The sequence below is a fragment of the Marmota flaviventris genome, chromosome 7 (assembly GCF_047511675.1).
Source record: "Marmota flaviventris isolate mMarFla1 chromosome 7, mMarFla1.hap1, whole genome shotgun sequence".
In the NCBI taxonomy this organism is placed as follows: Eukaryota; Metazoa; Chordata; class Mammalia; order Rodentia; family Sciuridae; genus Marmota; species Marmota flaviventris.
The window spans coordinates 102,969,968-102,984,360 of record NC_092504.1 but is presented as its reverse complement, the minus strand read 5'-3'; the positions used below and the strand labels follow the sequence as shown (position 1 = coordinate 102,984,360).

Here is a 14,393-nt window from a genome sequence, read left to right as displayed (position 1 = left end):
AATCAGATGTTTTGAGAGATTAAGACTCAGCTAACACAAAGTATCAAATTTACTTATAAGAATTGAATATATTCCCTTTATCAAACATGCAGTCAGACAAGGAACACAGGCAAAGGAGAGAGTATGGGACATTCTACATAGCTTCCCAGGTCCTTTCTTCCCACATTGGACATTACATTCTATCTCCAATGAAGGTTTTATCAGATTTATTTTCATAATAGGAACCATTTGCATTAAGAAATACCTTAGTTTTTATTCTAGAAAGTGTAAACTATCAGGACATTTTCCAGGGTCCATTAATCCATAATTCCTAAGCTTATTGACTATAATAATTTCTAGAATAACCCCTTAGCCTAGGATATCTTGCTAAAGGTGTTTTTTTTTTTTTTTTTTTTTTTTATGTTTAAGGACTCTTCTTCCTAGTAAATATTGCCAGACTATGTTTCTGGAATTACAGTTGAAAGGGATATTAAACTTGCTTTCCATCCTAATATCTGCCATAAAAGGAGTGAGTGGATCTTATGCTAGCTATTTTAATTCTTCCAAAATACTAATCAATGAGATATAATTAAGTTGAAATTTATGAAAACATCTCTAAGGGCATCTAAATATTCATGCGTATAATATATTTTTACAAACCCAATAAAACTGCCTGAGATCTTGACATATCATACATTTGAATCAGTTGGGGTATAATTTCTCATTTTTCTGAGTGTACAGATTGCAGAATCACATTGGTCATGTAGTCACGTATATACATACATCAATAATAATGTCTATTTTATTCTGCTGTCCTTCCTTTCCCTGTCATGTGTAATTAATTAAAACAAATAAAACAAATAAAAAATTTTAAAAATGCCTGAGAAAAAATAAAACTATGCCTACAATCTATAGAATTAGCCTCCAACATTAAAGAATAAGGTAGTAGTAGAGGTGATGATGATAAAGATTATAATAGTATTGAGCTCTCACTGTATGTCAAGCACTGTATACTTGTTTTATACTATAAATACTATTATACATATACAACTATAATAGGGGTTGGGGCTGGGACTCAGTGGTAGAGCACTCAACCCTGGGTTTGATCCTCAGCACCACATAAACATAAATAAGTGAAATAAAGTATTGTGTCCAACTAAAACTAAAAAATAAATATTTAAAAAAAAACTATTATAAAGATAATAATCTTCTGAGATAGGTTCTATTATTTTTCCCACTTAACAGATACAGAAATAGAGGAATAGAGAAGTTAAGAGACTTGGCCAGATTTATGCAGCTAGTACATTCTTATACTGTTGGTAAAATCCAGGAAGTATGACCTGTGCCCTTGACTGCCAAATTGTCTGTGAAAAGAGCATATATCAAAATCAACAGATTCTTCCTGAATAAAACTGTATAGTTAAGGTGATTTTATTTTTAGAGAGAGAGAGAATTTTTTAATATTTATTTTTCAGTTTTCGGTGGACACAACATCTTTATTTTATTTTTATGTGGTGCTGAGGATTGAACCCAGCCCGATTTTTTTTTTAATTATTATTGTTGCAAAAGTGAAATAGACTAAATATTGAAATCCATATTAAAGTAGAAAACCATCAATAATGGTCTCTTGGGCCTCTTTTATGAATAGCATCCAGTGAGAACCTGTAAGTCACAGATGTAGTAGAATATATAACAGACAGCATAATGTCTGCCAAAAAAGACAAGAAATGGAGTTACAGGTTATGACAAGTGAGATATAGTCTAGTAGCAACATCACAGAGGTGATAATTGAAGCAGTTTATATACTGAGGTAATTTGTTGCCCAAATAAAAGCCATTATTAGGCCAAAATTCTAATTCAGACATACTTTGATATTGACATGATTCAGAATGTGACGTTGATTTATAAAATCCTAAATAATATGAAGTCAGATAAACTAAAGTCAGAAAAGAATGGTAAACAAGAGTGAAAGAAGTATGACCTACATTGCCATCTGTTGGGGAAAGGAACATCTGTCACGTTGAATGAAAGATGAAGCTGGGAAGTTCCCAAGGAATCTCAACAGCTAACACTGCTGGTTAAGAGTAAAAGCACTTTTCAAGCCTAATTTAGTTTCCATATACATCTATTTGTGTATATATTTTATATATTATGTATATACACATAATTTACCTTTTTTACCATTTGAAATTTCTTAACTGATACATAAGAACATAAAATTGTATATATTAATGGGTACCATGCAATTTTTTATATATGTGTGTATATATATGTACATACATATATGTATATGTATATCCACACATATATAACACACTTTGTGTAATATTTAAATCAGATCAAACATATCTATCTCTTAAACATTTATCTTCATAGTAAAAAAATGTTCAAAATTCTTCTAGATTTTGAAATAGTATATTTTGGTTGTAATTGCATAAGTATGTATACAGAAGGAGAAAAATAAGCCTCCAATAATTTTAAAAAAACATGAATTTTGAGATTCCCAGGGGTAAAATTTGGATGATATTTAAATGGAATTGTGCTGGAGTAAAGCATATTGCATTGTCAAAATTTACCTCCAGAGTAGCTTTTTGTGTTCACCAGAACATCATGCATTCTAACAAATGTAGTCACCCATGATTCAAGGTAAGGTGGAAAAACTTGAACCTGGAATTGAGTCTCAGCTCTAACATGATGTCATTTTTTTTTTCAATTTGTTCTAATTAGTTACACATGAAAGCAAAATGCATTTTGATTCATTGTACACAATGGAGCCCAGGTTTTCATTTCTCTGGTTGTACACTATGTAGAGTCCCACCATATGTGCATCATACATGTACCTAGGGTAATGATGTTCATCTCATTCCACCATCTTTCCTGCCCCTATGCTTTCTCCCCCTCTCCCTCCCCTTTGCTCAATCAAAGTTCCTCTATTCTCCTCACAGCACTCCCTCCCCAATTATGGATCACCATTCACTTATCAGAGAGAACATCCAGCCTTTGGTTTTGGGGATTCGGCTTACTTGCCTTAGCATGCTGTTCTCCAACCCCATCCATTTACCTGAAAATGCCATAATTTTATTCTCTTTTAATAACATGATGTCATTTTGTATTGTCATTTGACTCTTGGAAACTAAATTTCCTATAAGTGAATTTCAAGATTACTTTCAATTGTATTCTTGTTTATGTTGTATACACATTAGAAGGTCTTTTAATAACTTGTGCTTGAAATATTTACTTTCTAGATGGAAGTTTAGTTTGTAGAACTTCCTTTTATATTTTAGTATTACTAAATTTTATACCACTATCTGTTCTTTCCTTTAGGGTGGAGTGAGTGGTTTGACTGGAGAGCTAGAATTTGGAGAAAATGGAGGTAATCCCAATGTCCACTTTGAAATTCTTGGAACCAACTATGGAGAAGAGCTTGGCAGAGGTGTTCGCAAAGTAAGCCCAAACACATTTTAAAATATGCTTTTTCCTATGACTTTCATGATTTGCTTGACTGTTCTCCATACAATTTGATCACAGCACATGTTAAAGTTCACATTGTAGTTTGACAGAGAAAGTGGGGGGAGGGTGAGAGAGAAAGTATGTGAGAATTAGGGATTGAAATGATTTTAAATATTAAGTATTTAAGTACTTAAATACAGAAGTATTAAGCAGTAAATTTTATTTATGCCTCAGAATAACTTAAAGGAAAAAATAATCTGATGCTTGCCTAGGGAAATGGTATTATTGCTCATTCATTATAATGATAATTTTTATAAAGTGTGAGTTTCATATTTATATAATGCCTAGCTGCTTGATTATTAGTTTGTAACATGCACAAAATCAGAATAATAGCTTGGATATATTTTCTATGGTAGGACAGAAAGACTACAATAAAATGTGACATTGTAGTATTGCACCGTCTATGTGCGCAGTATAATAAGTATAAAAAGTCGTTGGAAATGAACTCTTGTTATATACTACAGATCATATAAGAAGCAGCTAAGTGCCAATAAAGGATGTTTCATGAAATACTTAGACAATAACTTTCTCAAGAAGAAATGTAAAAGCCCTAGGAGAAATGGCTTTTCTGTAGTTTAGATTTGCCATTTTTATGTATTTTTGGTAGGGATAAACCTGAGGTGATTAAATTTGCATACAGAGCTGATAACTATAAATTTCTAACTATATGGAGTTGACTGCATTGAGAGTAAGTGTCTCTTCAGTAGGTGTTTCCTTCCAGGGCTGATGTAAGATTCAGAAAACCTGGACAAAATGAAGTTAGGACTTGTTCTTCTGGTCAATAAACATTTATCAAAAAATTTATGCTAAGTTGAAACTATCATAATACATTTTTAAATTTTTGTTTTATAGTGAAGAATAGCAAACATATAAAAAGCTTTATGAAATACACCAGTGTGATCTCCACACAGATTAGATTACAAAACATTTCCATCACTGAAAAGGTCCCATCACTCCTGTTTCCATCCCTAGTAATAATGACAGTTTGCTTGGCCTGGAATATCACATAAACAGATATGTAGTAGTCATTTGTAACTTTTTTTTTCCTCAATGAATTTATTTTTTTATTTTTTTTAAGTTGTTGCTATACCTTTATTTTTTTATTATATATGTGGTGCTGAGGATCAAACCCAGTGCCTCACACATGCTAAGCAAGCACTCTGCCACTGAGCTACAACCCCAGCCCTCAACGTATTTTTTTTTAAATGATACAGTCTTCTTGTTAGCAGCAGAGTTTTGTCTGTTTAATTTGTATTCCTCAGTGGTACTATATCATATAAATATAAAATGGAATCTTTTAAAATTTTATTTTCTGTTTATTGTTGACATGAAAATAATATTGATGTTATATATTGACTTTATATTTGATTACCTTGCTCAGCTTTTTAATTCTAGTTATTTCTTTGTCCACTGAAAATTTTCTTATCATCTAAAATTAATGAGAGTTTTTATCTCTTCTTTTGTAATTTTACACTTTTTATTTTTCCTGTCTTAATATACTGACTAGAACCGCTGAGAAAATGCTAAATGGAGATAGCAGTATCTTTGGATTGTTATCAGTCTGAGAGAAAAAATATGTTAACATTATACTAGAACATAAATATTTTTTCTTTTTAATAACTTCGACCAGAGTAAGGAAATTTAATCCATTCCTGGTATACACATAATTTTACCTGAAAATTGTGTTTACATGACATAAAATTATCATATTTATATTTACATAAAATTATATGATTTGCTCTCATATTGCTTAAGGTTGTTTCATTTATATTTTTGAATGGGGTTTCCTGAAATTGTCCATGCTGTTAGATTTGATGCTAAGATTATGCTCTACTTAACCTAAATGAGTTAGTAATATGAACCATCCAAGAACCAGATCCAGGATAGAATAAATGTTTTTGCAATTAGCTTTAATTAATGGGAGAAATCACAGTGGAGCAGCCATGTATTTAATGCCATGTATTTAAATAGCAACCACAGAAAAGTAAAAATGTGAAGAAGGTAACATATTTGGGTAGTAATTAAATGAATTTGTGATGGTGAAAGGGAGAAATTTTAGGATGTAAGACTTGAGTATTATGAATGCTCACAGACCAAGCCCGGAGAGAGGAATAGATGAAGATATAGGATCATTGATTGAAGTCCAGGAGGAAAAAAGAGAATTGGATTTTATCCAGAATTGGATGGACTATTTGTACTTATGAATGGGGTCCATGTTTTCCAGAGTGATAAGAGAGCAGGTAAAGAAACAATGGTACATTTGAAAGCAAGTCTTCACTTTTGGAAGTTAAAGGAATGGCCTAAACTATATTATCTTTTCCTGGAAAAGTAGAGAATGGGATTAATTTGCTAAGGAGGAAAGAAATTCAAAAACATTGGAGACCCAGCAACTTGGGGGGGCTGAGACAGGAGCATGACAAGTTCAAGGCCAGCCTCAGCAACTTAGTGAGACCCTAAGCATCTTAGCAAGATTCTGTCTCAACATAAAAAATAAAAAGGGCTGGGGATGTGGCTAGGTTGTTAAGCACCCCTGGGTTCAATCTTAGTAACAACATTAACCAAAACATGGAGATAATAAAGCTGGAGACTCAGTTTTGAAATGGTTGCTGTGGCACACAACAGAGAACTGATTAGGATACAAGGAAGAATCACCAGGCTGGGCTTTTGACCCCTATGAGGTTCAAAAACTCACTATAACATGAATCTCCATGATTATGTATGTTTGCTTGGCAACAATCAGCAGACTGAATGAGATTGGATTAATGTAAGCTTGAGGTTTCATCAGGTTGTTTTCGTTTTGTTTGTGTTGTTTTTGATAGCACAATGAGGCAGTGAAATCAGATTTTGGCAAGATACAGTTGAAGTGGCAAAGCATGAAATCTAAATTGAACATGAATAGCAAGCAGTAAAGATAGGAGAATTCTCAAAATAGAGAGAAAGTGAGACTTAAGAGAATAGAGCCCTCAATGTGTCTAAAGAGCCTATATTTTAAAAGGGATTAAGTGAGAGCTTCAGAGCCAGGAAGTAGTCTTTGGGGAGAGAGACTTCTGAATTTGTAATTCTAAGAGGGGATGGTTTCCAGGTGTTCACCATGTCATGCTTGGCAGAAGAGCCCTTCATTTAGCCTTCTAAGAACATTTTGGTTTCAATGTAATTGCTTCACCCTCCTTGCTCTGAATTCAAAATCTGTAATTTATTCTCTCTGCCAGTAAGGTGACAGTGATTTATATATACCATATCAAGTCTGCTTTATTGTTAAGAAATATTAAATAATTCCGGAAATTTTAGTTGTTTGAGTTTCTGTGCTCCAGCTCCTAAACTGGTTGGAACTGCTCCTATGAGCTGGCTTTTTTTTTTTAAATTTTTTATTGTTAGTTGTTCAAAACATTACAAATTTCTTGATATATCATATTTCACACTTTGATTCAAGTGGGTTATGAACTCCCATTTTTACCCCATATATAGATTGCAGAATTACATCAGTTACACATCCATTGATTTACATATTGCCATACTAGTGTCTGTTGTGTTCTGCTGCCTTTCCTATCCTCTACTATCCCCCCTCCCCTCCCCTCCCCTCCCCTCTTCTCTCTCTACCCCCTCTACTATCATTCATTTCTCCCCCTTGTATTATTTTTCCCTTTCCCCTCACTTCCTTTATAGACATTATGTGAAAAGTACTATTTTTCACCAAATATTTATTCATGGTGTCTTTTACATTGTTGACACATTTTTTTTGTATTATTGTTTTAAAAATTTTTAAACATTCTTAATTTTTAAATATTTATTTCTATAATTTATATGTTTTGCTACTAATTTGTAATTTTAATTAACTGCTGAATTGATAAAAATCCAAATCCAATTCTCAAGTAATTGTAAGAACATTTTTAAATAGTTTTGGGATTGGCAGCTCCATTTATAAATAGGGCAGTTGATTCATACAGGCATTAACACATGTGGTAATGTTTTCACAGATACTTAGCAAGGGGAAACATTGCCTTGCAGATGGTTTTTTGCAGTATAGACTTACTAGATGTATGCCTGAAATTAAGGTTCCATTCCCTGTTTCTCCATGTCTCAAGAAGAGTGAATGGCTTTCCAATTGATGAACTGTCAAGTTGTCAGTGTTTATTCTGCTGCCAGTGGCTAAGTGTACACAATGCCTGCAGCCTTATCACCTCAAGCAGGGATACTGTCAGATCTCATACAGTAAGCAGAGTTTTGTCTGTTCAGGATTTGACCAAGAGTTCAGTCCTAAATTTTCGACTAGTCTCTGCTTTCTTGGCATTATATGAATGAAGGCTTCACTTTTCTGAATTTGATGAGAATGTGAAAAGGATTATTTAATTTTCACTGATGCTGATCAAAATGAAGAGCTTTCCTGCTCTGATATTTTCTACATGTTCCTTTACTTTGATGTAAGCTGTTTCTTCAGAAAATAGTATATTGAAGCTACTAGCACACCATGTATCCTTGAGATAAATTCAGGTGAGAGTCAAAGCCAAGTTTAGAAATCATCAAGATGTTCTGTATCCTTAAACTCTGCAAGAATATAATTGTTCCTGTTATGTCCATTACAATATAGAATTTCGAAGGAATGATTTAATTCTAACAATATCAAATACAACAAAATTTTTTATAAGAGCTAAATATTAAATTACATGACTTTGCTTTTGAAGAATCAATATATGCTTTTTCTTAGAAAAGGAATGCAATATAACAGCTTTTTTACTTGTCTGAATTTTCTTTGTTTTGTTCAGTTGCCAATGCTACTCACATTTTACTGTGAAGACTGAGTTCTAGCATTAAAATTTAATACTCTAGACTTAATGTCTTTGAACTTTATCACAAACAAGAAAATAAAGCTAGGAAAAGTAGATTAAAGCTGGTTTCACAACCTATCTTAATTGCATAGTAATGCTTAGTATCTTCATAAAAGTGTTTTCTCAGAAGTTGATGAAATAAAATGGTACAGCAGAGATATTTTAGCTCCTAGGTACAATGATTTCTCAGATAGATTTAGAATCTTTATTCAGGTTCTCCAACATTAAATTCACAAATATAAAATCTACTGCTTTGCATTCCCAGGCAAACATAATGTACTATTTTTTCAAAGAGTATTACATAGTTTGATGTTGGTCCATTCTTAATAAACTAAGTTGTTTTTAAATGTTGAACTCAGAGGAAAGAATAGCTTTGCATTCAAATGGCCAAGGATTAAACATTTTACTAGTATTCTTCATCATTTGTTTTTATTCTGATTCTAGGATATCTAAAATAGCTTTTTTTTTCATATTATCCCACTTTATGTTTCTGTATAATTGTTTGCAAACTGATAGTATATATGTACATGTAGTTATGTAAATATCTTCTTATATGTATATTTGTAAATATTAATGTACTTGTTATAGTCTATCTTTCCATTGTAATATAACTCCATAAGATAAGAAATTCTGTTTCTTCCTATTATATTCCCCCACACATGATAAACAGCAAATGCTCATTAAAGTATTTAATGAATGAAGGAATGAATATATATATATATATATATATATATATATATATATATATACACATACATACATATACACATACTAATACTAGAATCCATTTGATTCTTCTCTGCCTTTAAACACTTATCAGCCATATTTTTTCTTTATTTCAAATGAAAAGTAACATATACATGCACATAAATTAGTTGTTGATAAGCCATATGAGAATGTGAGTGTATGATAATAATCCTTTCATCTTTTTATTCTCAATGTCTAGCAGACTTGGGCACTGGGTCAACAAAAATATAATCAATAATTTTAATGGTTATTAATATGTGTAAATTGTTTGGAAGAGTTCATAGAGAATAAGAGAGATAATAGGTAGTTAGATTTGTTATTCTTAAGAAAAATGGCAAGACTCATGAAAGTACAAGCTAATTAGGACTATTGGTACTTGTAGTTCAATATCATTTCTAACCAGACTAGACTTATTATGTTATGGTAGAAAAGGGTGCATAGCCTTGTCAGATACACGTAAGTTGAAATTCTGACCCTGTCACTTGCTGAATGGTTTGTCTTCAGACTTCTAACCAAAGTGAGTCTCTGTTTCTCAATCTGTAATAATACATATGTGTCTCTCAGGATTGCTTTAAGGATTAAGTGAAATAAAGTTTATAGGTTAGATAATGAGGAATATTTAAAATATTGCCCATTTGTACGTGGATAGTAATTTATATGCTGTCCAACACAAGAAGCCAATGCAAGAAATAAAAAGTCTAGTGGTTGTTCTTGTAAGAAATTTCTATGTGAATGAAGTAGGGAAAGGAATTTCATTTAGGTGTGACTGACAGAGCATTATCCATGACAATCCCAATGTTAGCATGAAACCCTAACCTTTTTAGGTTTTTTAATGTTTTTTTTTCCTGGCCAAAATTCTACAATTTTATTAATCAAAGCTTGGAAGTATACTCTTTATAGTTATATGGAAAGCTAATAGCAGAGACTCTGGGGGTAAATATGTCCTGCATAAACTTAGTCTTTATACTTTAAGCTGCCACATTTATTTACTGTCACATTTCAAATAATTTGTGTCTTGGAAGTTTTATATAATAAATAGAATCTAGAAAATATTGTTAATAAATATCTTTTATTTTTCTCCCATTCTTCTTTGCATATGGTATACAATCATAATAAACTCAGCTCTGTCACTTTTATTTGGATGTATCTGCAAGAAAATATTTCATACAACAAAGTCATGTGATTGATATTCACTGTAGTACTTTATAAAATTTCCATTGTGTGAGACTTTAAAAATCATTGATCCCAACAATCTCCTGATGGGTAAAGAAAGTCTGTGCTCTTAAAAAAAACATACTGTGAATCAGATTATTTATGCTTCAGAGGAAGCCCATCTGCCATCACTCCAAAGCAGAGGAAATAGCTGTATGCACTGATGTTTCTCCAATGTAATGCAGTGGTACTTACCTCTACTGAAGAACCACATTCTTAGTTTTAGCCACAAATAGAAATCAATGTCCATGACCCGGTATTGGTAATTATCAAAGGAATTTAGATTAGGAATATATCAAATTGAGAAGCATTTGCTCATATAAACATACTTTGGCAACAAATATTAAGTGGTAGATATGAAGGTTTATTTCAAAGAGGTTGTATGAATGTGCAGATGGTAGTAGTAAACGCTCAAAAAGTGAGTCATTTATCCATGTATGTTGGAAACTCACAACAGACTAATTTAGTGTGCAGTGACATTTATGGCATGGTAGGTTCAATTGAATCATAATCCCAGGGGCTTATCATTGGACCTCAAATTCTCTGCCTTTTCTTTCCTCTGAATTTCTCCATGGTCTGGTTTGGATCATTTGAGTATATATCTCTTGTTCTCTCAGGCTTGTCTGGCTTCCTCAGGGCATTATAAATTCTCCTTAACAGGAAGAGGATTTTATACAATTGGAAAGACTACAAGTAATGAATATTGCTGGGCATATAATATGACAAAATTTACTAATAGAACTTCCATAACTTATTTGTTTGGTGCAGGAGTGGTGTCTTTGATTTAGAGTAAAGAATATCATGTCCATGTTGGTGATAAAATGGGAATTATAAGAGGGAGTAAGAGGGTAGGTAAGATGGTGGAATAAGACAGACATCATTACCATAGGTACAAATGGTGCATCTCTGCATCGTGTACAACAGAGCTTCTACTGTATGAGCTTTTAGAGAAATGATTGTGCTCCATTTGTGCACAATAAAATGAAATGCATTCTCCTGTTATGTATAACTAATCAGAAAAACCAAAGAAAAAAAGAAAGAAAGAAAGAAATCCTCCTTTACCTGAGGAGAAATATTTCTGAAAGCTAAGATTTCTTTACCTTTTTTTATGCCTTTGATAATATGTGTAACTTATAGCCAAGCATAAACATTTATTTCAGGCCATGGAAAAGGAAATCACATTTATTTTCTGCATATTAGTTGCATAGTTCTATATTAAGTTGTTTTATATTTAAAATCCCATGTATAGTCTGAGGGAAGAAGATATACCTCAAAGTTTATTATAAATGTATAAGTAATTTAGACTTTGCAGACAAGTTTTCTTGCTTGTGATTTCAAGTACACTTTATCTTCAAAATTAGCATTCTATAATTTTTCACTCCAATACCACCTAATAATGAATAATTCTGAAGCTCTGTTTTATTAAAGTGGTAAAAGAAGTCATTTTGTTTATTTTCAAATACTATCTGTGACACTAGAATATGCAATTTATATCTTATGTTATTTGAAGCAGGACAATACCATTTTGATCATTTCAATTTTACATTAGGATAAGAATATCTAAATTAACTTTATCGTATGGAAATTTTGTATATACTATAATAATAAAACTCAAAATTCTTCCCATAAGCAAAGTTATTTTTAATATATGAAATGTGTCTTCAGGTGATATTTATTAATGAAAGTTTCAAAGAATTTTGAAAAAGAAGTCCTAAATATTATAGATTCATTTTTATAAGTTTTAAAATTAATATTTGACCAATTCTTCCCTGTAATATAGGGTTATTCAGAATTTAATAAATGAATAATAAGTGTAAAGTAATTTATGGTTACAAACTTTTATTTATCCAATAATCTTCTCAAAACGTACATATTGTTTCTTACATGAAATTAGTATTCAGGCTGAAATCCAAATAACTAGCTATTTACTAACTACATAAATGATTGAAAAAGTAATACACTTTTTTTTTTTTTTTTTTCTTTTTGGTGGTGCTGGGAATTGAACCCAGGGCCTTGTACATGCAAAGCAAGCACTATACCAACTGAGCTATATCTCCAGTCTTACACTTTTTAATAAAACACAAAATAATCCATAAAAGCTTAAATAATAAATACATAAAATGTCGAATTTTGTCGATTTTTTGTCAAATTCCAAAGAATTTAGAAAGGCAGGGTTTTTAAATGATAGTTAAGTATTTTTTATTCCATTGTCTCTTAACATCTTTTCTTCATTATCAACTTTATTTTCAAGATTATGTACTTTGTATTCATTGTCTGAAAATCTGTCTTCCAAATGGCCTAACCTATTAGTGATGCTTTCCATTGAATCATTAACTTGGTTTATTGATTCCTTCATTTTGAGAATTTCCTATTGACTCTTCAGAATGTCTATCTCCTTATTGAAGTGATCTTTCACTTCTTGTATTTTCTCTCTGATTTCACTCCTTACATCATCTTTTATCTCATAGATAAGTTTAACTATAAACTTTTAAAATTCCTTCTCTGACATTTCCTCCACTGTGGTGCAGGTAGAGTCTGCTATTGATTCATTCTGATTTGTTTATTATTTGGTTTGTTCCCTTGATTTTTTTTTTTTTTTTAGTAAGCTGTAGCTTTCCAGTGCCTCACAGATTAGGGGGAGCCAAATAATAGCAATGACCTATGCATACAATATATGTACTAAATTAAGTACTTAGTTCCTATTTTGACATCTGCAATATTAATTTGCACAATAAACAGAAATGGTGGGATCAACAATTTCTATCAGTAAAGACAGCAAGTAATCATGAATTATGTCAGGGAAGGTGACCCTCAGGGTTATACAAAATTACAAACAAGAGGAAGTGAGGGGAAAGGGAAAAAAAAACAAGGGGGAGAAATGAATTACAGTAGATGGGGTAGAGAGAGAAGAGGGGAGGGGAGGGAAGGGGAGGGGGGATAGTAGAGGATAGGAAAGGCAGCAGAATACAACAGACACTAGTATGGCAATATGTAAATCAGTGGATGTATAACCGATGTGATTCTGCAATCTGTATACGGGGTAAAAATGGGAGTTCATAACCCACTTGAATCAAAGTGTGAAATATGATATATCAAGAACTATGTAATGTTTTGAACAACCAACAATAAAATTTAAAATAAAATAAAATAATAGATGTTATCTATGACTTCTACTCTATTAATTGTTGCTATAGCATTAGTGGTGGGGTCTGGCATTTTATAAACCAATTGATGATAAGTTAAGAATAGTTATTTAGCCGGGTGCAGTGGTGCATGCCTGTAATCCCAGCAGCTTGGGAGGCCGAGGCAAGAGGATCTAGAGTTCAAAGCCACCCTCAGTAATGGCGAGGTGCTAAGCAATTCAGTGAGACACTGTCTCTATATAAAATATGAAATAGTGTGGGCCATGCGGCTTAGTGGTCAAATGCCCAAGTTCAATCCTCAGTACACTGCCCCCAGCAAAAAAAAAAAGAATAGAGTTAATTAAAAGGAAAAGAAGAAGAAGAAGAAGGAGGAGGAGAAGAAGGAGGAGGAGAAGAAGGAGAAGGAGAAGGAGAAGGAGAAGGAGAAGGAGAAGGAGAAGGAGAAGGAGAAGGAGAAGAAGAAGAAGAAGAAGAAGAAGAAGAAGAAGAAGAAGAAGAAGAAGAAGAAATAATTAGGGGATAGAAAAGAGTTTGTAATTTCAAAAGGTGAATAAGACAGATGCAGAAGGATGTAGGATGTGTTGTTTATGAGGATGGAAGAGGAAAAATAGAAGTAAAAAAGGAAGAGTGAAAGAACAATAGAATTTGGCTGTTATCAAGAGAAAAGAGAGAGAAAGAAAAATAAGAGAAACAGTTGTGAAACAGACAATAAAAAACCAAACCCAAATATACTAACCCTCCAGAAACAAATATGTATAAACGTCCATGAATCAATCAGTACACATTCAAAAGAATATTTTTATTCCTAAATGAAGTCTTATTATTGAGATGCATATTATTAATTTCACTGATGATCATGTTCATGTAATTTAATGCCATGATTCCACATCTAAGTAGTACTATTTTCTCTTTTCTGTCTACTTGTTGAGACCACAAACGTTATTTGGAGAACTTTTCTTTTAACTTCAAATTTTCATAT

General features: G+C 32.1%; 1 protein-coding gene across 2 annotated transcripts in view; it reads left to right on the top strand.

Moving 5' to 3' along the window:
* The window catches only part of Grid2 (glutamate ionotropic receptor delta type subunit 2), a 1,380,466-nt gene that overhangs the window by 865,532 nt on the left and 500,541 nt on the right, over window positions 1-14,393 (top strand). For both annotated transcript variants that reach the window (XM_027926659.3, XM_027926658.3), the window contains one exon: window positions 3,304-3,423. In XM_027926659.3, the coding sequence (XP_027782460.1) occupies window positions 3,304-3,423 (120 nt within the window). The remainder of the gene's footprint in view (window positions 1-3,303; window positions 3,424-14,393) is intronic.